This window comes from Alligator mississippiensis, chromosome 15 (genome assembly GCF_030867095.1).
Source record: "Alligator mississippiensis isolate rAllMis1 chromosome 15, rAllMis1, whole genome shotgun sequence".
NCBI classification, from domain to species: Eukaryota; Metazoa; Chordata; order Crocodylia; family Alligatoridae; genus Alligator; species Alligator mississippiensis.
In genome coordinates, this window is record NC_081838.1 from 30,408,755 (window position 1) to 30,435,898 (window position 27,144).

Consider the following 27,144-nt stretch of genomic DNA (forward strand, 5'->3'; position numbering starts at 1 on the left):
ATCTTAGAAAACGAGGTTGGCATATGTGCGCACTAATGATTAACCCAGCTATTAATTAATATTGATTGGGGGAGCTGGGGGAAGGGGGGGTTTGAGGGTCCAGTAACAGGAAAAGGCTGTTGAAAGCAGGTCAAGTTTATCCTCCTCTGCCTGGAAATTTAAAATCTATTTTGTTGCTTCATTAATTGATCCGCGATAATAAGGAAAGGAGGGAAATGAGGGAAGACGAGGCCTAGTGGAGGTATTTCATGGCCCATTGAAGCCGATTAAAATCCATTTCCCAGCGAAATCCGGCACAGAACTAGGAACAATTGACATCAATGGAGATAATGTGAATAAATTTGAGTAGCTTGTGATGAAAGGCCACGCGAGGAATAAGAGGGGGACGTATTTGAATGCATGGAAATGAGCAGAGATAGTGGCCCGCCGTCTGCTGGAGTACAAAGCAATCGGCTTCATGAATGTCATGCATTATTAATCATTATGAATCATTTCTTTATTATTAATAATACTTATTAATCATTAATTAATTATGAATCATTCATTGATTATTAGTATTCATTATTAAGGAAATTAACCCTGTGGATCATTGGATTAGATGCTCTATTAGGTCGTCTGCACACACACAAAGGAAATAAAAACAATGTATTTGATGAAGGATTGGAATAATTTCTCCAAAATCTAAACGATTCATCGGCGAATGATGATGCGATGATGACATCATAACTAAATGGTCATTGTCAATTGCAAAACCAAATGGCAGAGGGGAATAATCTGATTTTTTTTTTGTCATTTTAATTAATTTTGAAATTTTGAAATAATTTTGAAATAAATAATTTTAAATGAAGTTTTTTTTTAATTAAATAATTTAAAAGTCTGGTAGTTAAGACATCACCACAACATCTGGTTTCTTGCTATGTGATGATGTAATCATCCAAAATGGCAGGAAAAAAATCATTTTTCCCATTCTGCTCTTTGTTGATTCTTTGTTGATTTGTGATGATGCAATGGTGATGTCATGTTTTAATCGCTTTAAAAAAACAGTGAAAATACCTGTTTTCCACTCCTTTGCCCTTTACTCCTAATTAGCTGTCAAACAATGATGCAATGGTGATGTCATAATTAAACTAATTTTTTTTGTTCCCGTTAAAATACCTATTTCCCCCCCCATCCCTTATTTGCAGTTGGTTGCTGAGTAATGATGTGATGATGTCATAACGACCAAACTTTACAAAACCTCTATGAAAACTCAGATCTCCTGCCCTTGCTTCTTGCTGAGAAGTGATGATGTGATGATGATGTCATAGTTTCATAGTTGGTCGGGTCAGAAGGGACCTGAGCAGATCATCAAGTCGGACCCCCTGCCATGGGCAGGAAAGAGTACTGGGGTCAACCTCTTAAAGACCTCCAGGGTAGGAGCCAGCACCACTTCCCTTGGAAGTTGGTTCCAGATCCTAGCCGCCCTGACTGTGAAGTAGCGCCTCCTGATAACTGAACAACCTTTACAAATGGGAACAAAAGTACAGTGGCGTTTTGCTTCTAATCGAGCTGATGTCACTCTTCTCTGAGACAATAATGATGTCATAATGGTTAGGAAATAGTAAAAATAGATAAAAATGGTTAAACAGCTGATTCCCTCCCCCCCCTTATTATAATTGATCACTAAGTAGTGAAGGCATGATGATGTCACAGCTGAAATGGTGACAAAAACCTTATTTTTCCCCTTCTGTCTTTGGCTGATCTGTGATTTGGCACTGATGATGCAGTGATGATGTCATAACCCCCCTTCTTTCCAAAAAACACCCACAGTCACAGTAATCTGATTTCCACCCCAATCTTGATACAGGATGATGCAGTGAGAACATCATAACTCCCTAGCTTTCAATGCCCCGCTTCCAAGTAACAATAATCTGATTTTCCACCTCAGTCTTGATACATGATGGTGCAATGATTATGTCATAACCCCCTGGTTTGCAACACCTCCCCCCCAGTGCCAATAAATAATCTGTTTTCCACCCCCGCCTTGATACAGGATGATGCAATGATGATGTCATACCCCAGTGACCCCTCTGGAGTATTTGGGGATACCCCAGAGGGGGGGGCAGGGCTAGGAACGCAGGTGTCCAGGCTGCCTTCGGATTTACCCCCTGGCCTTTCTCCCATTTCCCCCTGCAGGCCCCTTGGCCCCATGACCCCAGATAAGCTTATCAGGGGTATTCCCCACCCCCCTCCGTCCTGGGGGTCGGGCAAGGCCTGGGTGGGGCATCAGGAGGGAGCATAAAAGCCACCGGGGCAGCCTCCGGACTGGACACACGGACCCCGGCCTAGGACAGACGGACCATGAAGGTGCCCGCAGTCTGCGTCTTCCTCCTCCTCGTCCTCCTGCATGGGTCCCCTGCGGCCTGCTCAGCCCTGAGAGCCCAGGTGAGGATCAGGGCCGCGCCAGGCGCTGGGCGGACCCCTGGGCAGAGCCTCTGCCCCGATACCCCGTATTTCCATCCATTGGGGGGGATTTCCATCCAAAATTGCCCCCCACCTGCCCAAATGGCAAGGAAAAGCCTATTCCCACTCCCTTTGCTAGCGGAGGACAGCTTTCCTGGTCAATGAATAGAAAGACCCCAGGCTGCTAGCAGCACCCCAGAGCAGACGGGGAACCCGGGCCCCCTCCCACCCAGAGCAGGAGAACCCAGGTGTCTGGGCTCTCGGTGTCCTCTGGTCGAACTCACCATGCCGTTTACATCTATGTCATCCCTGGGGCTCCCACCCCCTGCTCTAACCACTACCCCGTCAGAGAGCCCAGGGCTCCGGGCCCCACAACGCCCTGCTCTGGGTTGACATCCCCCTCCTCCCGCTCCAGGCAGACGCCAGTTTGATGCCCCATCCTGAGACTGGAGCCCCGAGCCACGGCCTGGAGGTGAGTGCAGCCCCTAATCCTCTTGGGGTGTGGAGGGGCAGTAGCGGGTGCTGTGCTGTGCTGTGGGGAGGGCATCTGGGCTCTGCGCCCCCCCAGACCCCACTCCCATTTTAGAGCTGCAGAGAACCCGGGCGCCCGGGCTCCCACCACTACCCCCTCGGAGAACCCAGGTGTCTGGGCCCCCAACCCACCGCTCTGGGTTGATGTCCCCCTCCTCCCCCTTCCAGGCAGACGCCGATTTGATGCCCCGTCCTGAGATCGGAGCCCGGAGCCATGGCCTGGAGGTGAGTGCAGCCCCTAAACCCCTTGGGGTAATTGTTGGGGGCGTCTGGGCTCTGACCCGCCCCCGGCCCGGCTCATTCTAGAGCTGGAGGGAACCCAGGCGCCCGGGCTCCCAGACCCCTCTGCTCTCCGCCTGACCCCTGGAGAGCCTGGGCATGCAGGCTCCCAGCCCCCCCTGCTCCAGACCAGGGAACCCAGGTGACCTGACCCCGTCTCCCCGCCAGGTCCCACTGCGGAGATCCAAGCGCTTCAACAGCCACTTTCCGATCTGCAGCTACTGCTGCAACTGCTGCCACAACAAGGGCTGTGGCTTCTGCTGCCGGACCTGACCCCTGACCTGCGACCTTCGACCCTGGCGTGTGAACTAGGGTCTGTGACCTCCGACCCCTTGCCTTATTTATTTCTCTGCCCCTCGCCTGTCGCTCCTTGGTAATAAAGCAGCTTTTTTATGGAACTGCCTCTCGGGGTCTCGATGGCTTTGTGTGGGGGGCCCAGGAGTCCAGGCTCTTCAGGGGGCGGGGGCAGAGGCTGGATACAACAGGGCTGGGGGTGGGGGACTGGGGCTGGGGGCAGCTGGCTTTGGGGAGTTTGAACTGGGTGTAACGGTGCTGATTGCAGGTGGCTCGGGGGGCAGGCTGGATGTAACAGTGCTGGGGCGGCTGGCTCTGGGATGGCTAAACTGGGTGTATTGGCGCTGATACAGCTGGCGGGGGGGTGGGGGATTAGGCTGGATGTAACGGTGCTGGGGGCGGCTGGTTCTGGGATGGCTGGGCTGGTTGTAACGGCACTGGGGAGGGCCAGGCAAAGGGAGAATCCCAAACCCACACCAAAAATGCATCTTTTTTGCCCTAAATGCATCTAATTTTTTTATCCTGGAAACCCACCCAAAATCCTTCACATCACAAACACAAGGTAAAATTTTGGGGGATTCAGCTTTTTATTAGTAGTAGTAGTATTAATTGCCACAAATCTCCAAAACAAATCCAGCTCTTCAGCTTCACACACAGCCTTTTAAAACCCCAAATACCCCTGAAATCCCCAAATAACTAGCACTAAATTTAAAAAAACAAATTTTAACCTTTCCAATATGTGAACCATTTTTAGTGCTTTTATTCCCAAAAATAAAGCTTCACCATTACAGACCCACAACAGATGTATTGTGTCAGTTCAAAAAGATATAAGATCTATTTTTCAGTTTCAACCCAGAAACGACATTACAAATCTCCAGAATTGCAGATTCTTCATAGAAATAGCTGGATTGTTTTTCCAGCGATGCAACAGATGAGCTGATTTCTTTTTCTTAGCCTCAGAATTGAACTACCAACACCCACATTTCAGGGTCACAACAGAATCATTTTTTTACATAATTTGGGACAATCTATGATCCATTTTCCATGTTTTTAAACCCAAAAATAGATCCAGAAAATTACAAATTCCTAATAAAAATCTCCTCCTCCTCTTTTTAGCTGGCATGGAATATGACCCAATTTTGGAGTTTTTAGCCCCAAAAGTCAACCATATCCCTTCTAATGACAACCTCATAACAGAACAGTTTTTAACTAAAGTAATGTATGAGCCATTTTGGGTAGTTTTCAACCCAGAAATTGTATCACAGATCTCCAAGCTGTCAAATTCTTTACACAAATCTCTTTCTAACACGACACGAGTCTTTCTTTGGTGGTTTTAACTCTGGAATCTCCAAATAAAAATCTCCTAATGGCAATATCTACTTGTTATAACCAACGTACAGATGAGCCAATTTTGGTCTTTTTAGCCCAGAAAAACCCCTCTAAATATTCAGACTTAAAACAACAGAGATTTCTGTTTCTTTTTTAAAGAGAAACCATTCCCAAATCCCAGGATTTTAGGGCAAAATATATGGTTTTGTGGTTTTTCCTTTAAAAAAAAACTAGTAAATACTGCAAAATTCAAATGAAGAGTGTCAAAATAAACCACCCGCAGGTGCAATTTTGGGTGTTTTTCCCCCATAAAATGTGATTTTTGGAGGCTGACTTCCAGGACATGGCTGGGAGAGGACCCAGGCGCCCGGGAGGCGGAGAACGAGCAAGGGTGGTGTTCGGTCAGCCCGTGGGCAGCAGGCGGGCTTGGACTGGGGTGTGGGTAGAGATGGCGGATGGGGTCTCCGGCAGGAATTAGGAATGGAGACCTAGGGGTAAAGATGGAAGAGGCACAGGAGGTGGTGATGGATTTGGGGGTCTATGGCAGGGAGAGGAATGGAGGATTATGGGTACAGCTGGAGGACAGGGGTTCGGAATGGGGGATTATGGGTAGGCGGCTGGTTTGGAGCAGGGGGTTGTGGGTGGGGGAAGGGACGTGAGCAGGTGGCCATGTTGGCAGAGCCCTGAGGGATTGTGGGTACCGAGCCACCCCCCGCTTGTCCCGGCCTGACCCTCACGACCCCGGGGAACCCTGGGTCCCCTGCAATTCGGGGGGGGCCTCCCCTGCTTCGGGGCCTTGGCGTGAGTCCGGGGCCAGCAGGTCCACGTAGAGGCCCTGGAGGTACCCAGGGAAGCCCCCCGGCGCAGGGGCAGGGGCCCCCTCGTACTCTGCCTCCCAGTCCTCCCCGGGGCCCCCCAAGGCCATCTTGGCAGTGGGGGACCCCCACGGGTGGCCATCATGGCTCCGCTTCCTCCCGCCATCCCCCACGGCCTGCGCCTGCCCGGGGCTTCGGGGCACCCCCGTGCCCCAGACCTTGTGGGGGGCAGTCGCCGCCCCCCCGGCGTGGAGGGGGACCGTGTCCGAGGGGGCGTGGCGGGATGCCCACCGACGGCCACCTGGGCCGCGCCCCCTCGTGCTGTGACCCGAGGGCCCGGCCTGGCGTGACCCGGGGCCCCAGGTCCCACCCGGAGTGGTCCCTGGACCCCATTCGGGGGTCTCCAGGGCCTGGCCCCATGCCCGCCCTTCGGTGTGAGCAGACGCCCAACGGTGGCCATCTCGATGGGGGCCCCTCACGCCATCCTGGGGGGTCGAGGTGCCATCCTGCCAAGCCCGGGGGGCCAGGCACGGGCCGCAGCAACACGGCCGGGGTCCTGAGGCGGGCGGGGTCAGCCCACCATGCCCGGCTGGGCGCAAGGCTGTGTGCACCCCAGCCAGGGCACTCTTGAGGAGGAAGGAGAGGACATCGAGACGCACCGGCACCACGACAGCGGCGAGGCTGGAGGGCACCGGGCAGGTGCTGTGCAGGGCTGGCTCAGGGGTCTGCTCTAGCACCGTCAGCTTCAGCGGGGCAGGGGGCATCGGGCAGCTGCGGAGGGGCAGAAGAAAGGAGGTTAGAAGCAGAAAAAGGGGATAGGGATGCTGGGCCCTGAGACGCGGCTGGCTGGGGCCGGTGACAGGGGATCCCAACGCCGAGATGCGGCCGGCTCTGGGGTGGGGGCGCTGGGGCCGGTGACAGGGGATCCCAACGCCGAGATGCGGCTGGCTCTGGGGTGGGGGCGCTGGGGCCGGTGACGGGGGATCCCAACGCCGAGATGCAGCTGGCTCTGGGGTGGGGGCGCTGGGGCCGGTGACGGGGGATCCCAACGCCGAGATGCAGCTGGCTCTGGGGTGGGGGCGCTGGGGCCGGTGACGGGGGATCCCAACGCCGAGATGCAGCTGGCTCTGGGGTGGGGGCGCTGGGGCCGGTGACAGGGGATCCCAACGCCGAGATGCGGCCGGCTCTGGGGTGGGGGCGCTGGGGCCGGTGACAGGGGATCCCAACGCCGAGATGCGGCTGGCTCTGGGGTGGGGGCGCTGGGGCCGGTGACGGGGGATCCCAACGCCGAGATGCAGGTGGCTCTGGGGTGGGGGCGCTGGGGCCGGTGACGGGGGATCCCAACGCCGAGATGCAGCTGGCTCTGGGGTGGGGGCGCTGGGGCCGGTGACAGGGGATCCCAACGCCGAGATGCGGCCGGCTCTGGGGTGGGGGCGCTGGGGCCGGTGACAGGGGATCCCAACGCCGAGATGCGGCCGGCTCTGGGGTGGGGGCGCTGGGGCCGGTGACAGGGGATCCCAACGCCGAGATGCGGCCGGCTCTGGGGTGGGGGCGCTGGGGTGTCTATGGGCGGGCCCCGGCCTCACCCCGGCCCCGGGGCGCCCCCTGCCGGCTCCGCCATGATCCCTCCGGGCTCCCGCTGGCCTCCGGCCTGTGTCCCGAGCTGGGGGCGGGGCTTGGGCGGGGCGGGGCCTGGAGGGCGGGGCCGGGGCAAACGTGAGGGAGAAGGCGGGGTGCGAACCCATAGAAGGGCGGGGCTTAGAGGAGGGGCGTGGCCTGCGACTGGAGGGGGCGGGGCTTCTGGGAAGTTATGGTGGCTTGGGGCGGGGCCTCGACCCCCACGTGGGCGGGGCTTCAGCGCTTCTGCGGGGGCTAGGCGGGGCTTCCAATAGGTGGGCGGGGCTTCTACGCATGTGGTAGCACCTCCTTCCTGCTCCCCCCCCCCTCCCCGGGGCGTGGGGGCAGTTAAGGCTCTGTGGGGGGGGACTGGGGCAGTAATAGGGTGGGGGGGTTAAGGCACCCCAGAAGGTCTCCCAGCAAGCCCCCGCAAGCAACATACAGCACCGTGCGCTCCGTCATCCATCCTCTTCGCCCAGCAGAGTGGCCACCTCCCCGCGCAGCTCTTGGGCCCGGGCCTGGGCTTCAGGCTGGGCCTCGCTGTGGCCTCCCCAGGGTCCTCCAGGGCAGCCAGCACAGAGCGCCAGGAATCGGCGTAGACTTGCAGGAGCCGTTTCGCCGGACACCAGGGGTCGTTGAGCACGTTGGCCACCAGCTCGCCCACCTCCTTGTCCAGCAGGTTGTCGCACAGGCAGGTGGGGACCCCAGCTGTCGGGGCTGCATCCCCTCCCTCCCAGAACCCAGCAGACCAGGCCCTCCTGGACACCGGGCGTCCCCCACCCCACGCTCACTGCAGCTTGCGGCAACAGGGCAGCAGCCCCTATAGCAGGCGCAGCGCCCGGGTGCCCAGGCTGCTGTAGCTGAGGTTGGGATTGCACAGCTCCTGGTGCCCCAGCGCCTGGGCCAGGGCAGCACAATCAGCACGGCCCAGTGCTGTCTTGAAGAGGTCCACCTGGGCCAGGCCCGTGGCCTAGTCAAGCTCCACCATCCCATGGAGCAGCCCCAGCAGGCATGGCCCTGCCGCCCCCTCCAGTGCCACCTCCGGCCAGGCCTCAGCCTCAGCCTCGGTCACAGCCTCGGGATCCCCACCCAGGGGTCCGGCCAGCCCTGGCAGCCGCTCCTCAGCCTGGGTGCCCAGCAGGCCCAGGAAGAAGTGGGCGAAGAGCTGCAAGGGCTCCCAGCACAGCCCCGCGGTGCCCGTGGTCTCCAGGAGGCTGCGGGCAGCCGGGTCCCTGGAGTCATCCCACAGAGTGTTGGACTCGGGGAGACCACGGGCATCCCCCAATTCATCTCTCGTGGACCCTATAGATGCCCCATTGGACTCTGGGAGGCCACGTGCAGCCGGTGCAGAAGACGTTGAGTCATCCCCCGTGGCTGTGGCAGACCCCGGCAGGGGCTGCCTGGGAGATGCCAAGTCGTCCCCATCCCCGGCATCCTGGGTCCCGCTGCCACCATGACCCTACCACAGCTCCAGGCAGGTGCACAGCTCCCCAGGTCACAGCGTGGCGATGGCAAAGATGGCAGCCACGAACTCCTGCACTGTGGGATGAAAGAACTCAACCACACCATCGTCCTTGGGGGCCAGGAGGCACCGCAGCGGTGAGTTCCCCGGGACACCACGGAGCTCAGCCTTGGCGAACAGGATGCGGCCCGCCAGCACAAGCAGCTGCGCCCAGAGCTGTGGTGCCGGCTGGGGCCCCAGCAGTGCGGCCACATAGGCGGCATAGACCTCAGTGACAGTGGTGGGCGCAGGTACAGGCAGTGCATCCTGCCACCAGCAGCCCAGCACGGAGCAGAGCATGTGGCAATAGAGGGGCACGAAGCACAGCCCAGCCAGGCCCAGGTGGGCCTTTAGGCGCCGTGCGACAGCCGCCACAGGCTCCTCACAGCTGGGGAAGAAGCGGCATACATAGTCATCGGTGTCCTCTGCCAACCCCAGCAGCAGGACGTGGTGCCGGAAGATGACACTGGGCAGTGCCAGGCAGGGCTGCGATGTCACTACCATGGCTGCACCGGGCAGCAGGGTCCCAGCCATGAGGTCCTACACCAGGGCCCTGATGGAAGATGCCCTGGCTGGAGATGGCACGGCAGACCCTTGAGATGACACCTGGAAACCACATGCGGCTGATGCAGGAGACACCAAATGGTGCCCCGTGGCCGGAGACGCCTCAGTGGCCCCTATGGCCAGGCCACGAGCTGCCCCAGGAACCCCAGCTTGAAGCTCATCAAAGCCGTCCAGGATCACCATGAGGTCGCCGGGCCGGGCCGGGCCAGCAAGGCAGGCGGGATTGAGGCCACATGGGGGTGCTGGGAGCCCATGAACCCCTTGAGGACCACGGGCCTGGGCTCCCGTGCCAGGTCATGGGCAGCGAAGTCGAGGGCACAGAGGAAGCTGCGGAAAGCGGCGCCCAGTGCCCACTCGTGCAGCAGCCTCTGCGCCAGGACACTCTTGCCCACACCAGCCACGCCGGTCACGGCCACACTCTGCGGGCCCCCTGCAGCACCACCCGGCTCTGGGGACAGGAGCTGGGCCAGGGGCAGGTAGTGCAGGGCTGGGGGCAGGTGGGCACGAGGGGCAGCCAGCGCCACATGCTCGTGGCCTCAGGGGTCCGGGGGCTGCTGCAGCAGGAGCTGGGGCGTGTAGAGGATCTTGAGGGGACCCTGGCAGCTGGGGGGGCTGGGCAGGGGGCACAGGCAGAACATGTGCTGGAGCATGGAGGCACGGTGGCACTGGAGGGCGTCTGGGGGAGCAGAGGGGCATGATGAGAGACCCCAGACATCCACGCTCGCCTAACCCCCCATATTATCCGTGTGCCCTCCCCCTCCACCAACCCCTTCCCTGGTACCTTTGATTTGGGGGCTGGGGGCTTCACGGAAGCTGGGGTTCTGTCTGGGGGTCTTGCCTGGCAGCCCAGGGGGAGATGGGAGTTAGGCTGCGCCCCTGGCTCTACCCCCACTCCCCGCACAGAAAACCCAGGTATCTGGGCAGCACAGGGTGGGGAGGGGGTCTCACCAGGGATCTCCAGTGGGACCTTGTATTTCTTGGTCACCTTGCAGAGTGGCTTGTGGAGGAGGGAGGGAGCGCAGCGGGCTGTGGAGGGAGGGAGGAAAGGAGGGATCACTGTAGGGATGCATGAGTGGATGGATGGATGAGTGAAGTTGGAGATGGAGGGATGGTAAGGTTACAGGGACGAACATGGAGATGGATGAACGGGTGGATGGAGGGATGAAGGGTTGGAGGGATGGGGGATGGTTGGATGAGGGATGGCTCTAGGGTTAGAAGGTTATAGGGATAGATGGATGGACATGGAGATGGAGATAAGGATATAGGGATGGGGGATGGTTGGATGATGCATGGTTGGATGGAGGGATGCTTAGAAGGTTTTAGGGATGGATGGACACGGAGATGGATGAGTGGGTGGATGGAGGGCGGACGGAAGGTTATAGAGATGGGTGATGGGTGGGTGGGTGGGTGAGGGATGACAGGGGCGCAGGGGGTATGGGCGGGGGCTGTGACTGTACCTGCAGGTGCGGTGGGCTCGGTGCAGACGGGCGTGGGCACTGCAGGGCCAGGGGTGCCCAGGTGCCAGTGCAGCCAGTCTCCGAGCTTGGGGCCATAGTGGTCGCGAAGGGCCTCCAGGGCATCCAGTAGGGCGCAGGCATGCCGGGACTGCTGCCTGGCTGCCTCCAACAGTGCCAGGGCCCGGTGGGCGCGGGGCGCCATGTCCAGCAGTGTGTGGTACTCAGCCCGATGCAGCGCCTGCCCCTGCGTCATGCAGCTGCCGCAGCACGGGTCCTGCATCGGGCCCGATCCAGCCCAGCAGCGCCTCCCGGTGCCCCCGCACCAGCCCCGCCGGGTCGGGGGGCACCTGCAGGGACGGGACCTGGGCGTCCGTGTGGGTCCTGGCTACTCCAGTCGCCTCCCAGGGCCCCGGGAGAAGGTGAGGGCCGGCCGGGTGTACTGGCTCCCGCCACGTTTGCAGGGTCAGTGGGGACCAGGCTCCCTCGCTCTCCTGCCATCCCCGCCCAGAGCTGGAGGGGATCCACCGCCCGGCCCACGCGGGCAGCCCCTACCTGGCCCATCGCGGCCATGCTGCTGGGAGTTAACCAGGGGCAGCCCCACCCCGCAGGTGTGTGGGGGGACACACACCTGGGCTCTGCCCCAGTGACCGGGCACTGCGGGGAAGAGCCACTCCCCCGTGGGCCTCATCCTGCCCCGGGGGTGGGGGGCATCGCCATGGTAACCTGCAAGGGGCAGATCAGGGCAGCTAGGGCAGGCTGTGGCCTAGGTGGGGGGCACCAAAGGCAGGTCCCGGGGGGGGGCAGAGAGTGGCCCCAGTGCATTGTGGGGGGGGGTTCCACAGCAGTTGAGGAGACACCAGCTCGGGTATAAGGACCCCCCGGCCCCCCCAACCCCTGACACCATCACAGGATGGGGGGGATGTGGGGGGCACACAGGAGGCTGGGGGGATGCGGGGAGTTGGGGGGGCTGTGGGGGATGGGGCAGGGGGTACCAGTCCCAATCCAGGCACGATCCATCCGTGCACCCATCTCTGTGTCCCTCCTTCCCATCCCCCACCCCGTGTCTGTCCGTCCAGCCCCGCGCACCTGTCTGCCCTGCCAACCCGCTCTGTCCACCCACCCATCTCTATCGTCCCTCCGCCCGCCCACTTTCATGCAACCACCTGTCCCTCCATCCATGCACACACACAGCTTTCTGTCCCTCCATTCATCCATCCAGCTATGCAGACCCCAGCTGCTTGTCCATCCCTCCATCCCTCCCTGTGTCTTCATCTGTCCCTCCCTCCATCCCTGCACCCCATTAACCCCTGCCTGTCTGCAGCCCCCTGCACAGCCCCGAGCACCCGTCCCCCTGGTCCGTCTGTCAGCCTGTCCATCCGAGATGCGGGCGCTGCAAGGCCTGGGCGCAGGCCTGGGACTGCTGAGCCTGGGGCTGGCGCTGGGGGCGCTGAGCTCAGACACATGGCTTGTGGCACGCAGCCCTGGCTTTGCCTCCTCCTCCGGCCTCTGGCGCATCTGCCTCAACGATGCTTGTAGGCCCTTTCTCATCGTGCCAGGTACCCGGATGCCCGGGTCCGTTCTGTCCAGACGGAGTGGGGCTGGGGGCCCAGACGCCTGGCATCTCTCCTGCCGGTGGGGCTGGGGGCCTGGACACCTGGGTCCTATCCTGCGGGGGGCCGGGGGCCTGGCAGGATAGAAGCCAGCCTCTCATCTCCTCCCCCCACCCCAGACTACCTGGCGTCCTCCCGAGCCTTCCTGATTCTGGCAGCCGGAGCCGGGCTCGTGTCCTTGGCCATGTCCCTAGCCACCTTCACCTACCCCTGGCTCCTGGGCCAGCCCCTGCAGCTCCTGGCTATGGGGGGTTATTTCATCGCAGGTACCCGCCCCCCATCCCACCCTGGGCTGCCCATGCTGGCCAGGTCAGGTACCCCCAGCTGCCCCCCATCCTCCCCCTGCCCAGGGCTGTTCACCTTGGTGGCCATGAGCGTGTACAGCATGGAGCTGAGCAAGAGTGTGAGTCTCTATGGGGATGCCGTCTGTTTTGGCTCAGCCTTCGCCATGGGCTGGCTCGTCTTCCCCTTCACCATCCTCAGCGGTGAGAGGCAGCTGTGGCTGGGGTGGGTTGGTGGGGAATGGCTGCATTTAACAGAGCTTGAGGGGGGATGAAATGCAGCCGCTTCTGGGGTGGGTTGGTGGAGTACAGCTGTGTATAACTGCTTATGGTGGAGGTAAAATACAGCTAGCTCTGGGGTGGGTTGACATGGGTACAGGCATGTATAATCATGCTAGAGGCAGGGCAAGATGCAACCAGCTCTGGGGTGGGTTGATAGGGGAACAGGCATATACAATGGTGCTTGAGGGGGGTGAAATGTGGCTGCTTTTGGGGTGGGGTGGGGTGGTGGGCAATGACCATGTATAACAATGTGGGGGGGAGGGGTAAGATGTGGCTGATTCTGGGGTGGGTTGGCAAGGAATGGTTGTATATAATGATACCTGGGGGGTGAGATGCGACTGTTTCTGGGGTGCTGTGTATATAACAGTGCTTGGTGGCAGCTGCAGCTGGGGTGGGCGCATGGGGAATGGCCACGTATAATAGTGCCAGAGGGGGGCTGAGATGAGGCTCCTCCTGGGGTGGGCACCGGGGCTGAGGCTCCGTCTCCTCCCTCCCCTGCAGGGACCCTGTTGTTGCTGGTAGAGAAGCCAGACTTCAGCTGAGCGCGGCCGCCACATCCATGAGTTAAAGGTTTTATTCTCATAACCGCCTCTGCTGTGACTTGTTCCCTCTGAGACCCCCGCCCGCAGGGCCCGGACGCCTGGCGTCTCCGGGAGGGGAGGGGGGCTGCCTGGGTTGCAGCCCGGGCGCCTGGGATCTCTCCCTGCCAGGCCAGGCCAGGCCAGGGGGTGAGCGGAGTGACCTCTGCCCCCTCGCCCGTGCAAGCCAGACTGGGGCACGCCGGCCTTTCTGTGGGGGGTCCCCTCTACCCAGAATCCCTTGCAGCCCCACCCGGCTGCCCGGGGGATTGGCAGCTCCTCCGCCCAACCGTGGCTGCCCCCCTGCCGGACTCCTGGGCCCCCCAGGGCTCAGACACCCCTTGATGGGCCGGGGGGGGGCTGGTGCATTGTGGGACCCCCGGCGGGGAAGGTTCCGCGGCAGTTGGAGGCGCAGGGCCGGCGGGTGAGAGCGGGGCCGGGGCCGGCGCCGCCCCATCGCCCTCCTGCCCCCCGCCATCCCTGCCCCCCACACCCACCTCCCTCCCCCTGCGCCCGCCACCCGCTCACCTGCCCATCGGCTCCTGTGCCCATCCACGCCTCGACCTCCCACCCGCCCACCCACACCCCCACGCTGCTGCCCTCCACCCGCCGTCTCTCCTTCCGCCCACCCATCCCTCGTCCCCCTGTAATCTTCCCTCTGTCCCCCTCTCCCCATGCCGGCAGGTGGGCGCCATGGGCCCGCGGGGGCCGCGCCTGCTGGGGCTGGGGCTGGCGCTGGCTGGGCTGGGGCTGGTACTGGCGGCGCTGGTGTCAGGGCATTGGCTCACGTCGTGGACGGCCGAGGGGCTCAGCACCAGCGGGCTCTGGGGCTTCTGCCTGGGCCGGCGCTGCCGCGCCATGGACTTCACCCCAGGTGCGGGGGCCGCGGGGTGGGGGGGTTGGGGGCTGCTGCAGGGCCTGGACGCCGGGGTCCTCGCTGGCAGGCTGGGGCTGGGCGCCATGCAGGTCTGAACCGGGGGTCCCAGACACTTGGGTCCTCTCTCCAGTGGAAGGGCCCCCGGATGCCTGGGTCCTCTATCCCATGCGGGGCACCCCGGATGCCTGGCTTCGGGGTCTCCCCCAGCTCTGGGAGGGGAGGAGGGTGTGGGGGGCAGCTGGGAGCCCGGATGCGGGGGTTTTCTCCCGGCTGTGGGAGGGGAGGGAGAACCTGGGTGCCGGGGTCCCCGGTCCTGACCCCGGCTCCCGGCCCAGAGTACATCAGGACATCCCGGATGCTGACTGTGGCTGGGCTCATCACGGGGATCGTGGCCCTCATCCTCATCACCTCCTCGGCCCTGGGCTCTCGTGCTGGCCGCGACCCCGTCGCTCCCTTCGCCGCCCTCTTCAGCCTCCTCACAGGTGCGTGACACCCGGGACCCAGGCATCCGGGCTCCCGCACGCAAGAGCTGGAGAGGACCCAGGTGTCTGGGCCCCCCATCCACTTCTAGAGCAGCACAGACCCCAGGTGTCCGGATGCTCCCCCCAGGCACGTTGCTGCTGGCAGCCACAATCCTGTTCGCCTTGTGGTACCTGCCCGTGAGGAGCGTCCAGATGGGGACCCCCCGTTTCAGCTCCCCCTACTTCATGGAGGTCTCAGCCGCCGCGCTCTTCCTCTTCGCAGGTGAGATGCGGCTCGCTCTGGGGTGGGTGGCTGGGTGTAACGGCTCTGGGGTGGGTGGTTGGGTGTACTGGTGCCGAGGGCGGCTGGCTCTGGGGTGGGCCGGGCTGGGTGTAACACTGTGTGTGTCCCCCTCACGCCCAGGTGCAATGATGCTGTTCGAGTCCTTCCAGGCTGAGGCCCCCAGGGTCCGGGTTGGTGCTGTGGCGACCCGGATTCCTGGGTACTCTCTGCACGAGCGGCCCAGACGCCAGGGTCCACCCCTCTGGAGCCTCCCATGACCCCGTGACCCCCAACATTAAAGATCCCTCTTTTCACAGCCTGGAGCCTCTGCCCCGGCACCTGGGTACTCCCAGGTGTGGGAGGGGCGAGGGTGGGAGCAGGGTGCTGGGAACCCGGATGCCTGGGTTCCCTCCAGCTCTGGGAGGGCAGTGGGGCCTAGGGATGCCTGGGATCTCTCTCTGTCGCCCCCTGCTGGCCACTGGGGGGAGAGCTCTGCTGGCCTTCCTAATTTGCATAGCCCCGCCCAGGCACCTCCTGCCCACATTTGGGGCCACATCCTGCCCCTCTCGGCCCCCAGGGGGACATGGGGACCCCTCCGCCAGCCTCTGTGGAGTGGGGAGGCAGACCCTGGGGGCCCCTGGGCTCCAGCTGGGCGGTCACCCTGACCCGGGAGGGGGCAGGGCAAGGGGATCCCACCGGGGTCTGAGAAGGGGCGCACCTTGGTGACTTCAGGACTCATGCTCAGGTAGGAGTGGGGGTGCTATAAGGGGGTGGGGCCTCGGGGTGGAGCTAAAAGGGGCGGGGTAGTGGGGATTAGGACAAACAGGAGGGGCAAAGGGAGTGGGGTACTGGGGGCGGGGTGTTTAGGGGTGAGGTTGCAATAGGAGGGGCACTGACACGTGGGGTTAGGAGGGCGGGGCATAGGGTGGAGTTTTGCCCAGCTGCCTGGGTTCTTTCTAGCCCTGCCCCCCAGAGTGGGGGGGAGGGGCCTGGTTGCTGGGTCCCCTGCCCCTCCACCAGGATCCCTCACAGCCCCCTGCTCCCCCCAGGCCCCTGAAGGTCCCCCCATCCCTGGGGCAGGTACTGGCCATACTGGGCTCACTGGTGCTGCTGGGGGCTCTGGGCTCGGGGCAGTGGCTGCAGGGGGGCGATGGTGCTGGCTATGGTCTCTGGATCGTCTGCACCCCTAGGGGCTGTGCCCAGCCCCCCACCGCACCAGGTGAGTGCCCAGATGCCTGGTTTCTCCAGGGACGGGGTGCTGGGAGCCCGGACCTCTGGGGCTGGGGAGGCGGGCGCTGGGAGCTCGGCCGCCTGGGTACTCTCTCCCCACTCCAGACTACGTGGAGGTCCCCCGGGCATTGCTGCTCCTGTCTCTGGGCCTGGGTCTTGTCTCCGTGGCGCTGAGCGCCCGCGGCCTCTCCCAGCCCCAAGCCCTCCTGCCCAGCACCGCCGCCCTCGCCGCAGGTACCTGCCCCCACCTCTCTTGTCCCTGCCCCCACCCCTGGTGCCCCATCCGTCTGGACACTCACCCCCCTCAACCCCGCAGGGCTCAGCGCTATGGTCGCCACGGCCGTGTTCGCCCATGGTGCTGCTGGCACCGAGCCTTTCACCCGTGGCCATGTGGGCTTTGGGCCCGGCTTCCGCCTGGGCTGGGCTGTGGGGCCTCTCTTCCTCCTGGCCGGTGAGTGAGGCAGCCGGGGGTAACGGCAGGATGCGCCCGGCTCTGGGGTGGAAATGCTGTGAATGGCTGCAGATAATGGCACAGAATACTGCAGTTGCAGTTAGCTCTGGGGTGGAGCACCTGCATATAACACTGCAAATGGAGTCCAGGATGCAGCTGGTTTTGGGGTGGATTGGCTGGGAGCAGCTGCATATAACAGGGTGCAAGATAGTGAAGAGGCAGCCAGCTCTGGGGTGGATTGGCTGGGAATAGCCAAATGTAACAGTGCCACATTGAACACAGGATGCGGCCAGCTCTGGGGTGGATCCACTGGGAATGGCTGCATGTACCAGGGCACAGGATAGTGCAGATGCAGCCAGCTCCAGGGTGGAACAGCTTGAAATGGCTGCATAGGATGCAGCTAGCTCTGGGGTGGGCCAGAGGGGCGACGGCTGCCCCCAGCTCCTTCTGTCCCCATCCCAGCAGGCGCTGCAAATCTGCTGAGCCAGTGCCCAGCCTGCACCTGTGCTGGAGGGGCCCTGGATCCATCCAGATCCTCTAGGTCTGTGACGGGGGCTGGGCAGGGGCTGTGGGTCGGGAGGGAGGGGCGGGGGTTCCATGGCAGTTGCCCCCCAGGAGGTCCCAGGCAAGTGATTGACAGGTCCCACCAGCCCCGCCGCTGGGTGCCCGGCAGGGCCCGATCCTGCAGCATCAGGGGGCCTGATCTTGGCCTACAGGGAGGGCCCGATCCCTGGTGACAGAGGGGCCCCATCCTGGGCCCGACTGCCTGGCACTGTCTCTCTGCTCGCAGGTGCCCTGGACCCGGCCGTGGCAGCAGGATGGTGCTGCTGCAGTGGGTGCGACAAGTCCTTCCCGTGCTCAGCCTGGCGCTGCTGCTGCTGGTGGCCGGCGCCCCTGGCTGGCTGCGCTTGCGCTCAGAGCTTGGCCCCGCGGCCCTTGGGCTCTGGGCACTGTGCGCCGATGGCGCCTGCCTGCGCCTGCCCCCTGGCCCCGGTAACGCCCCCTTTGTCCCCCTGGTGCCCCTTACTCCTGACCTGCAGCCCCCTGCCCCCCCTGCCCTGCCGGTTCCCCTCACTCCCGACTGCAGTGCTCTGCCCTCCCAGTGCCCTTCATTTCTACCCCCCAGGGCTGCTGGACGTCTCGCGCGGCCTGATGCTGGTGTCCTTGCTCGCCGCCTTCATCCCCGTCCTCTGCCTCCTGGGCCCTGTCGCCCGCTTCTTCGGCCGCTTCTTTGCTGTCTCGATGGCCTCCTACATCACCAGCCTGGTTGCAGGTGGGCCCAGGGGCCAGCTGCATAGACCGGCAGCTTGGGAGGGCTGAGATGTGGCCAGGTCTGGAGGGGAGCCACTGCGTATAACACTGCATGCACAGCGTGTGCGAAGATGCAGCCAGTTCTGGGGTGGAGCCACTAGGTAACAACCCCATATACAAGCACACAGGGAGGGTCGAGATGCAGCCAGCTCTGGGTGGGAGCCGCTCTGCAAATATCAGCATGTAGAGGGGGAAGATGCAGCCAGCTCTGGGGAGGAGCCAATAGGAACAGCACACAGGACAGATGGAAATGCAACCAGTTCTGGATGGGAGCTGCTGGGTAACTACTACATACAACAGCATGTAAGGAGGAGCAAGATGCAGTCAGCTCTGGGGGGAGCTGCTCTGTAATGACTACATATAACAGCACATAAGGAAGGCCAAGATGTAGCTAGCTTGGGCGCGGGGGTAGCCGCTGGGTAGCGGCTGCATATAACAGCACATAAGGAGGGCTGACATGTGGCTGACTCTGGGGAGGAGCCACTGGGTAACAGCCCCATATAACAGCACATAGGGAAGGGCAAGATGCAGCTAGTTGTGGGGGGAACAGCTGCCCATAGCAGAGCACAGGCAGCCCAGGCCAAGATGCAGCCAGCTCTGGGGGGGGAGTGGCAGACTAGCAGGCAGGCAATGCGGCTAGCTCGGGGGGGGGGGGGGCAGCGGCTGCGCGTAATCCCCCCCGCCATCCCCTCCAGGTGTGGTGTCACTGCTGGCCATGGGCTCCTTTGCGCTCTGGGCCTCGCGGACTCCCCCACACCCACTGGTGGCACGTGCCTACGGCTGGGCCTTCTACCTGGGCTGGGCCAGCTGCCCCACCTGCCTGCTGTCCGGTAGGCGGGGCTTCTGGGGGGCGGGGCTTCATAGGGATGGGCAGCCAATGAGGGCAGCCTCGTATGGACAGGCAGCCAGTGAGGGTCTGGGCATTGTAAAACCTAATGGCAGGGGCTGGGAAATGGGCACAGGGTTCCCCAATGGGGCGGGGCTTGGAAGAGGTGTGGCCTAGCCTCCAGGGGTGGCCTTACATACCATTTCCCCACCCCCTGTGCCTTGGTTTCCCCCAGGCATGACAGGCCTCATTGCGCACCGGTCCCTCTCAGCCTCCACTATCATCTTGGCTCCACCTCCTGCCTGACCACCAGCCAATCCTGGACCTCCACAGCTGCCCGTTGGCCTATGGCTCACAGCCAGGACTACTTTCTCCATCTTGAGGATCCATCTGCCACCCTTGCCCCGTTACCCCTTCATTTCATGGCACTGGGGACTACTTTCGACCCTGGTATCACGTATCCTTCTGCCACTGGGACTCTTTGCCCCTGGGATTTACCCCCGCATATCTGGAGATATCTCTCCTCCCCAGGGACTATTTCTCATTGTGCCCTTGAAATATGCTCCACCAAACTTCCTGTAGCATGAGAGAATATCCCTCTGCCGCCGGGACTACTTTCTGTCCCTCATGCCATTAAATAGATCTCTGCAATTGGGACTACTTTTTCTTTTAGATTACTATCAAATATCCCTCCACCACTGGAAATAATTAACCTAGATTCTAATTAACGTTCCCATCTCCCAATCGTATCCCTCCCATGATGGGACTATTTGATGTCATCGTACAACCCTCTTTACGTTCTCCTGTATCCCTCTACAGCCGGGACTATTTAACCATCTCACTCCCTGGCATTATCACGTGTCCCTCTGCTGCTGGGACTACTCGCCCACACGCAGGAGCCATCTGATATCCCTCCGCCCCCAACAGGCCCCACCCAGAGGTAGCAGCTCCCGGACGCCTGTGCCCCCCACGACACGTTGGCCCCGCCGCCCTGGGGTGACTGACACAGGGTTCCCTTATATCATCCGCCCTGCCCATAGTCCCCCAGTGGCCCCAGTGGGTTGCGATGGGTCTGGAGCCCCCTAGGGGCCCCCGTTGGCCATTGCAAGGGGTCTGGCACCCCAGGGGCCCCCGTTGCCCAGCCCACCCCCCGGAAGGTTCCATGACAGTTGAGGGGCCGGATCCTGCCGGGGCCCAGCCCAGGACACCGGGGTCCCCCACGCGCAGCAGGTGCCGCCCCCCGCGCCGGCTTGGGGGGCGGGGCCTGGAGAGCCCAGGTGCCCGCTCCGGGGTTGGGGGTCCCGGCTGACGCGCGCCCCCCACAGGCGGGCCGGGAGATGGTGTCGCTGCAGGGGGCAGCCGCGGCGCTGTCCTTCCTGGGGCTCCTGCTGCAGCTGCTGGCGCTGGTGACGCCGCACTGGGCCGGCGTCGGGACCCACGAGTTCGAGACCAGCGTGGGGCTGTGGACCCTGTGCATGGGGCGCACCTGCACCCGCCTGCCTCCCGGCCGCGGTGAGATCCCCGCACCCCGCAAGGGACCCGCGCCCCCGGCCCGGCCCCTGGGACCCCATTCCCAACCCGCAGTCCCATTTGCCCCTCTCTCCCCACCTGCAGCCCCCATCCCACCCTGGGCACGGGCACCCCCTCACTCCTGAACCGCAGCCCTGGTGCCCCTCGCTCCCACCCGCAGCCCCTGGCCCCGAGTTGACCCTCCCACCCACCCACAGCCACCTTCGAGCTGGCCAAGGGGCTCCTGACGGTCTCGGCCATCCTGAGCTTCGTGGCCGTCAGCTCCATCCTCACGTCCTGCTGCCGCTTACCCCGCTTCAAGGTGGGAGCCGTCGCCAACACCCTCACAGGTACCGTGGCACCCATGCAGCTGGCTCGGGTGGGCTGGGCTGGGCATAACGGCCCTGGGGGTGGCTGGCTCTGGGGTGGGTGGCTGGGTGTAACAGTGCCAGTTGCAGCTGGCTCATGTGGGCGGCTGGGTGTAACGGTGCCGGTCGCAGCTGCCTCGGGTGGGCAGCTGAGTCTAATGGCACCAGTTGCAGATGGCTCTGGGGTGCTGGCCAGGCGTAACGACCCCCTCACACCTCCAGGGCTGATAGGGCTCTCTGGCCTGGCCATGCTGGGTGTCACGGTGTCTCCGCTCCCCAACACCTTCCACCCCAGCGTGCGGCCGCAGCTCGACTGGTCGTTCTTCGCGGCGCTCACGGGCTCCTTGGCCCAGCTGCTCAGCGGTAGACCCAGGGATAGGGCTTGCTTGGCAGGGGGCAGGGCTTGGCTGTTGGGGGTGGGGCTAGTAACCACCACACCCCCACTCTTCCCTTTCCCCCCACCAGGCCTCTTCTGCCTCATCACCTACCTGAGCAGCCCCCAGACGCCACTGACCACCGACAGCACGGCCGGCCCCGACGCCACTCCCTGGCCTGGTTCCCCCAGCTAGGCCCAGACACCTGCCCGTGCGTAACCTGGACACCCGGGTCCCCTGACTGCCTGGGTCCCCCGCCCACGTGTGACCCGGACTGCCTGGGTCCCAGACGCCTGGGATCCCTGTTCCCTGTATGACCCACATGCCCGGGTCCCCGACCGCCCAAGTCTCAGACACCCAGGTACCCTGTGCCAGTATGACCCGGATGCCTGGGTCCCATGACTGCCGGTCTCCCGGGCACCTGGGTTCCCTCTTTGAGCCGCACCCGGGTCCTTGGGTCCTGTGCGCGTGTCTGCGAGAGACTCGGACGCCTGGGTTCCCTGGCTCTCTGCCCCCCGGCTCTTCCTCCCCACCAGCAATGACCCAGCCCAGCCAAACGCAGCCCCCCACCCCTGATTGGACAGACCCACACAGGGAGGAGCCCAGTATGTCCCAGTCTGAAATGGGCCGGGGGCCAAACTCCCACTGCTCTCAGCCCCCAGCCCCAGGGCCTCTCCCAGACCTGGAGAGAACCAGACGTCCGGGCTCCCAGCCCCCCACACCCAACACTGGTCTTGGGGAGGTTGAGGGTCTGGAGTGAGGGACCCTCACTCTGGCCCACAGCCCTCCCCTGCCCTATTAACCCCTCAATTCCCCCCAAAGACACCTTCTGGGTCCATCCGGTTCTGGCCCCGGCGGGCCTTGTTGGGGGCCATCGCCTGCCTCCTCCTCCCCGAGGGTCTCACGCTCCCTGGTGTGGGCTGGGGCCAGCTTCTCAGCAGGTGCAATGGGGCCCGGCCAGCTCTGAGTGGAAACAGCTGCATTGAACAGCCCACCCACAAGGGTTCACTGGGAGTTGTGGTGCAGCCAGCTCTGGGGCAGAGCTGTCTGTGTGTAACAGCCCATAGGAAGGGCCAAGATACACCAAGCTCTGTGGGAGAACAGCCCGTATAATGCAGCTGAGGAGGGCCTGATTTGGAGCCAAGATGTGCCCAGCTCTGGGGTGGAGCCGTCAGGGGACGGCCACAATAAATGGTCCATAAGAAGGGCTGAGATGCACCCAGCTCTGGGGGCAGGGGAGCAGTGGGGTATAACACTATGATCCTGCCCTGCTTTAACCCTCTTTCTCCCCCCTGCCAGGGCTTCTCAGCTTCCAGCTCTGGCCCCCACCATGGGGCCCTCATGCCCGGACCCCAAAGACCCAGTGGGGGTGGAGCCTAGGTCGGTGGGGGTGGGGTGACTCCATTGGGACCCTAACCCTGCCCCTGGGTTGGGGGTCTCCTTGAGACCTGGGTTCAGTGTGCATGTGTGTGTGTGTACGTGTGTGCACCTCAACACCTGGATTCCCTGTGGGATTGTGTCCCATCGCCCCTACAGGTGCCCTGTGTACAGAGGATAGTGGGTATTTTTGTATGGGGGGGACAATAAATGATAGTTGTCTTGGAAACCAGCATCTTCTTCTCAGCTGCCCCCATCTTTCCCCCCACCCGAGGTGCTGGGAACAGGCCCTGCTCAGTGGCGGGGCCATAGGGGCGGTGATGTTAGGCCTGGATGCAGCTGGCTCTGGTGGGGAGCAGCTCAAATTGCAGCATAGAACACCTGCCCTCCCCCGCCAAACCCACATGCACAGGAAGAGGCTAGGAGGGGGTGGGGGGCAGGTTAGAAGCATCAAGGGCGGCTGGGGACAGACCAACGAGACCTTGTCTCCCCTGAGGATCTGCAGAGACCCCCAAAAGCCAGGTAAGGGCAGGGAACCCAGGCATCCGGGTCCCCAGTGCCCCCGCCCCACTCTCACCCCCACCAGCCCCCACTTCCCTCCCAGGGAACCCAGGTGTCCAGGCTCACAGCACCCTGCTGTACACCTCCCCCCACACCGGACCTGACTCCTCTCCTACTGCCGGGAGAGAGCCCAGGTGTCCAGGCCCCTTCTAACAACCCTCCGAGCAAAGAGGGACCCCGGGCATCCGGGATCCCAGTGCCCCCCCACCACACAGCAGCCTGCTGTTTCCCTGGCATGGAGGAGGAGGGGCAGTCCTTGGGCACCTGGGTCCCCCTGGGATAGGGTGGGCTCGGATGCCTGGGTTCGAATCCTGCAGCCCCTATTCCCCTCCCAGAGAACCCAGGTGTCCGCCAACCCCGCTCTCACCCCTAGGCCCCACTCCCATCCCAGAGCTGCAGAGAACCCAGGTGTCTGGGCTCCCCGCCCTTCTGCCAATGACGTCAGGAACCTGTGAAAAGTGCCAGGAAGTGGCCGAGGGTCCCAACCCCCACTTTCACACCAGCCCCCACCCCCCTTCCAGAGAACTCAGGCATCCGGGCTGAGGCCTAGCCACCTCGCAGCAGAAATGAGTCACCTCAGGAGATGGGGCGTCCCTTTGCCACCACAATGCGCCCAGCTCTGGGGGGCGTCTCCCCACCAATGCCAGGAAAATGGTGTGGGGGAGAGCAGGGCAGGCTGGGTGTCCAGACACCTGGGTTCACTGTGGGGGAGTGAGGCCGAGAGGTGGGAGCAGGGGGCTGGGAGCCTGGATGCCTGGGTTCTTTGGGTGGAGTGAGACCTGGGGGGTGAGAGTGGCGGGGGGGAGGCTGGGGGGCAGGACACTTGGCTTGTCTGGGTGTGGCATGAGACCTGGGGGCTGAGAAGGGGGTGGGGGGCAGCAGGAGTCTGGACACCTGCTTGGGTCCATCCCAGGCATCTGTGTCCAGCTCTGGGGTGTCTCAGCAGGGCCATGCCAGGCTGGGGGGTGGCTGCCTGCCTGCTAGCAGGGCTAGGGGAGATGCTACTTCTCACGGCGCTGAGCACCGAGTACTGGATGCTGAGCCGCGGGCCCCAGCACACGGGACACAGCGGGCTCTGGCAGGTCTGCGTCACCGGAATGCAAGAGACCTGCGACACCCCCACGGATGTCACCGGTACGGGGGCCAGGCGGGTAGAACAAGGCTGGGGGCGGCTGGCTCTGGGGTGGGTGGCTGGGTGTAATGGCACCAGTTGTAGCTGGCTCTGGGGCAGAACATTAACTTGCCGTGTGTGCCACAGGCACAGTCCAGGCCACACGGATCTGCCTGGTGCTGGCAGCGGTGCTGGGGGTGCTGTGCACAGTGCTGGCTGTCGCTGCTGTCACCTCCTGCCCCTGCAGGGACTCCGGCGTTGGGCCAGGCGCCACCATCGTCAGCTTTGCTGCAGGTAAGATCCCCTGCCCCCTCCCCCTGCCCCCGGATGCCTGGGTCCGCAGGCCAGGGGGTCTCACACCCTCTCTCCTGCCCTAGGGGTGCTGGGGCTGGCGGCCATGGTGGTGTTCACAGCCGGCGTCTGGGACTCCACCGCATCCTCCCAGGTTCAGAGAAGCTTCGGCTGGTCATTCAGCCTGGGCTGGGCTGGGCCCCCTGCCCTGCTGCTTGCAGGTGAGTCCTGAGGGTGGGGCTAAGGGCCAGGGGGCGTGGCCCTGGGACAAGGGACGTGGCTGACCCTGGGGGGGGGAACCTATGGAGCTATATGGGTGGGGGTCTAGGTGCAGGGGTGAGGTAAAGGCGTGGTGTAAAGGGTGCAGCCAATGCAAGTGGGCATGTGTGGGTGGAGGGGGCAGGGCTAAGATTAGTGAGTGGGGCCACAGCATGTGGGTGTGGCCATGGGGTTGTGGGGAGGGACCAGGATTTGTGGGTGGGGCTGGGAGGGGAAGGGGCTGTGCCGGGTTCAGGAGGGGTGGGGCATTAGGGGTGGGCGGGGTCTCAAGTAACACTGCCTCCTGTTTCTGCCCCCAGGTGTCTGCAGCCTGCTGCTGCATCTCCGCCGTGGCCCCTACAGCCACATCTGACCCCACTGGGAATGGCTGGGGGGGTGGTTGCCCCCACAGCCCCACCCTCAGTCCCCCTCAGTCTAAATAAACCCCTCTGTCAGCATCCAGCCTGCTTGTGCCTGTGTGATTCAGGGGGTGGGGCCAGGCTGTGGGGGCCCAGGGGGCAGAGCCAACCTATATTGGCCAGGGGGCGGAGCTAAGGCCCACCTGGGCACTGGAACACCTGGGACCCTTCTGTGCCATTATGGTGCCATGGCTTCCAGCTCGATGACCCAGGCCCCCTGACCCCAGCACTGCTGGCTGGGCTGGGGGTGGTGGTGCTGGGCGCTGAGGGGTGGCTGCGGTGCCAGGGGGCCGCGCTGGGGCGAGCTGCGGTGTGAGTGCGACCCCCAGGGCTGTATTGCCACCCACAGCCAGGTCCAAGGGGAAAGATCTACCTCCCCTGGGCAGTTCTTACCCTCCCCCCGGGGAAGAGCTGATGCCCCATGGCCCCCCCACCACAGGGCCATGCAGGCTGTCAGGGGTGCTGCTGGCACTGGGCAGAGGGCTGGGGGTGCTGGCGGCCACTGAAGGGGTGCTGGGGTCTGGCTGCCAGTGCTGGGCCACTTGGCTCTCCTTCAAGGCAGGTAAGAGACACCACCCCCCCCAGGGTCTGAGCCTGCAAGGGGGTCCCTGGGCACATGCAGTCCCTGGGGCAGAGTGGGCCTGGACACCTGGGTCCCATGGGGCAACATGGACTGGGATGCCTGGATCCCCTGGCTTGCTGGAGCCTTGGGCATGGGGGGGGGCTCCTGAGGTCTCCCTGCTCCCAATCCTGTTCCACTTGGCCACTGCCCCCCAGAAACAGCTCCATCTTAGCCCCAGTTCCTGCACTCCCCCCACCCTGCATCAAGACCCCCCTCCCTCCCCTGTTTCTTACCCCTCACCCCCACCACAGCCCTGACCACCAGCCTTGGCCTGGTGAACTTCATGGCGTGGATGGCGTGGGTTCCCAAGCACGGCTGGGCTGGGCCCTGGCTCTGGGTTGGGCTGCCATAGCCGCCCTTGGGGGTGCAGGTGAGCCATGGTGCGGCTGGGTTCAGGGGGAGTAGGGGTGCAGTGTAATGGGGGGTGTGGCTGGGTCTGGGGGACAATGAGGGTGCAGTGTAACGAGGGGTGCGGCTGGATCTGGGGTGAGCGGGGGGCGCAATGTAATGAGGGTGTGGGTACAGCTCTACTGGTCGTTCTCGGCGGCGCTCACGAGCTCCTTGGCCCAGCTGCTCGGTGGTAGACCTGGGGATAGGGCTTTCTTGGCAGGGGGCGGAGCTTGGCTGTTGTGGGTGGGGCTACTGACACCACACCCCCACAGTTCTCCTCCCCTCCTAGATAGCAGAGTTGGAAGGGAGCCAGAAGGGTCATGGGTCCGACCCCCTGTCTCTGGCAGGAAAGAGGACCGAGGTCAGATGACCCCAGCCAGGTGCTTATCCAGCCTCCTCTTGAAGACCTCCGAGTCACGTGATCGCACCACCTCTTGTCAGCCCATCCCAGATTCTGGCCTGGGAATGTCTTCCTAATGTCTATCCTGAATCTACTCTCCACTAGTTTGTATCCATTATTCCTAGTTACTCCTAGGTGTGCCCTGGTAAACAGCGCATCTCCAACCCTCTGTTGTCCTCCTTGTGCGGGCCGGGCCCCAATCCTGCCCTCGTCGCCATGTGTGGCAGCGATTCCGATCCCATTCTGGCCGCCATGGGCGAACCGGGGTCGAACCGGACCCGTCTTCATTGCACACGGGCTGTGGCCGGCAGCCCGGGCATGCGGGGCTGGAGAGAACCGCAGGGCGGTTTGGTACGCGCGAGTTAGAATCAGTCACGGAGGCGTAATGGTTGATTGAAAAGATTGTTTACTTACACCCAAAGATGGTATTGGTGTAGGCTGGACA

The 27,144-nt window shown here is 62.8% G+C and overlaps 4 protein-coding genes across 13 annotated transcripts; 3 read left to right on the plus strand and 1 right to left on the minus strand.

Moving 5' to 3' along the window:
- Positions 1-789: 789 nt before the first annotated feature.
- On the plus strand, positions 790-3,650 carry HAMP (hepcidin antimicrobial peptide). Its single transcript, XM_014600736.3, has 4 exons — positions 790-2,424; positions 2,858-2,914; positions 3,142-3,198; positions 3,421-3,650. The coding sequence occupies exons 1-4, from the start codon at positions 2,341-2,343 to the stop codon at positions 3,523-3,525; spliced, it is 303 nt and encodes a 100-aa protein (XP_014456222.1). The 5' UTR covers positions 790-2,340; the 3' UTR covers positions 3,526-3,650.
- Positions 3,651-4,114: 464 nt separating this feature from the next.
- Positions 4,115-7,369, minus strand: LOC109285402 (translation initiation factor IF-2). The gene is made up of 2 exons (XM_019496349.2): positions 7,277-7,369; positions 4,115-6,461 (listed from the first exon to the last, which is right to left on the minus strand). Exons 1-2 carry the CDS (start codon positions 7,309-7,311, stop codon positions 5,609-5,611), a joined length of 888 nt encoding a protein of 295 aa, XP_019351894.2. The 5' UTR covers positions 7,312-7,369; the 3' UTR covers positions 4,115-5,608.
- Positions 7,370-11,794: 4,425 nt separating this feature from the next.
- Positions 11,795-19,670, plus strand: LOC106737300 (protein NKG7). 6 transcript variants are annotated; one of them, XM_059717910.1, is made up of 8 exons: positions 16,099-16,420; positions 16,537-16,665; positions 16,748-16,882; positions 17,345-17,423; positions 17,673-17,875; positions 18,009-18,155; positions 18,889-19,023; positions 19,255-19,670. In XM_059717910.1, the coding sequence occupies exons 3-8, from the start codon at positions 16,759-16,761 to the stop codon at positions 19,323-19,325; spliced, it is 759 nt and encodes a 252-aa protein (XP_059573893.1). In that variant the 5' UTR covers positions 16,099-16,420; positions 16,537-16,665; positions 16,748-16,758; the 3' UTR covers positions 19,326-19,670. The 6 variants fall into 6 exon arrangements, 5 of the variants coding, with proteins under 5 accessions (XP_059573892.1, XP_059573891.1, XP_059573893.1 ...); XM_019496341.2 differs by having other exon boundaries at positions 17,348-17,423; XM_059717911.1 differs by lacking the exon at positions 18,889-19,023.
- Positions 19,671-19,771: 101 nt separating this feature from the next.
- On the plus strand, positions 19,772-25,326 carry LOC102575392 (protein NKG7). 5 transcript variants are annotated; one of them, XM_059717912.1, is made up of 7 exons: positions 20,453-20,878; positions 21,119-21,259; positions 21,362-21,481; positions 24,155-24,342; positions 24,467-24,613; positions 24,697-24,831; positions 25,189-25,326. In XM_059717912.1, the coding sequence occupies exons 4-7, from the start codon at positions 24,159-24,161 to the stop codon at positions 25,239-25,241; spliced, it is 519 nt and encodes a 172-aa protein (XP_059573895.1). In that variant the 5' UTR covers positions 20,453-20,878; positions 21,119-21,259; positions 21,362-21,481; positions 24,155-24,158; the 3' UTR covers positions 25,242-25,326. The 5 variants fall into 5 exon arrangements, with proteins under 5 accessions (XP_059573896.1, XP_019351887.2, XP_019351890.1 ...); XM_059717913.1 differs by lacking the exons at positions 24,467-24,613; positions 24,697-24,831; positions 25,189-25,326 and having other exon boundaries at positions 19,772-20,531; positions 20,747-20,878; positions 24,155-24,242; XM_019496342.2 differs by lacking the exons at positions 24,155-24,342; positions 24,467-24,613; positions 24,697-24,831; positions 25,189-25,326 and adding an exon at positions 19,772-20,015 and having other exon boundaries at positions 20,345-20,531; positions 20,747-20,878; positions 21,362-22,876.
- Positions 25,327-27,144: the final 1,818 nt, after the last annotated feature.

Excerpts from the sequence above, each read along its gene's own strand:
- LOC106737300 (XM_059717908.1), top strand. The coding sequence starts at position 11,806 with ATGGGGCAGGGGGTACCAGTCCCAATCCAGGCACGATCCATCCGTGCA. Across the intron at positions 12,386-12,558 it reads GCCCTTTCTCATCGTGCCAG|ACTACCTGGCGTCCTCCCGA; the intron begins GTACCCGGATGC and ends CCCCCACCCCAG.
- LOC109285402 (XM_019496349.2), bottom strand. The coding sequence starts at position 7,311 with ATGGCGGAGCCGGCAGGGGGCGCCCCGGGGCCGGG. Across the intron at positions 6,462-7,276 it reads GGGGGCGCCCCGGGGCCGGG|CTGCCCGATGCCCCCTGCCC; the intron begins GTGAGGCCGGGG and ends GCCCCTCCGCAG.
- HAMP (XM_014600736.3), top strand. The coding sequence starts at position 2,341 with ATGAAGGTGCCCGCAGTCTGCGTCTTCCTCCTCCTCGTCCTCCTGCAT. Across the intron at positions 2,915-3,141 it reads CCCCGAGCCACGGCCTGGAG|GCAGACGCCGATTTGATGCC; the intron begins GTGAGTGCAGCC and ends TCCCCCTTCCAG. Across the intron at positions 3,199-3,420 it reads CCCGGAGCCATGGCCTGGAG|GTCCCACTGCGGAGATCCAA; the intron begins GTGAGTGCAGCC and ends TCTCCCCGCCAG.
- LOC102575392 (XM_059717913.1), top strand. The coding sequence starts at position 20,357 with ATGGTGTCGCTGCAGGGGGCAGCCGCGGCGCTGTCCTTCCTGGGGCTC. Across the intron at positions 20,532-20,746 it reads CCGCCTGCCTCCCGGCCGCG|CCACCTTCGAGCTGGCCAAG; the intron begins GTGAGATCCCCG and ends ACCCACCCACAG. Across the intron at positions 21,260-21,361 it reads CTTGGCCCAGCTGCTCAGCG|GCCTCTTCTGCCTCATCACC; the intron begins GTAGACCCAGGG and ends TCCCCCCACCAG.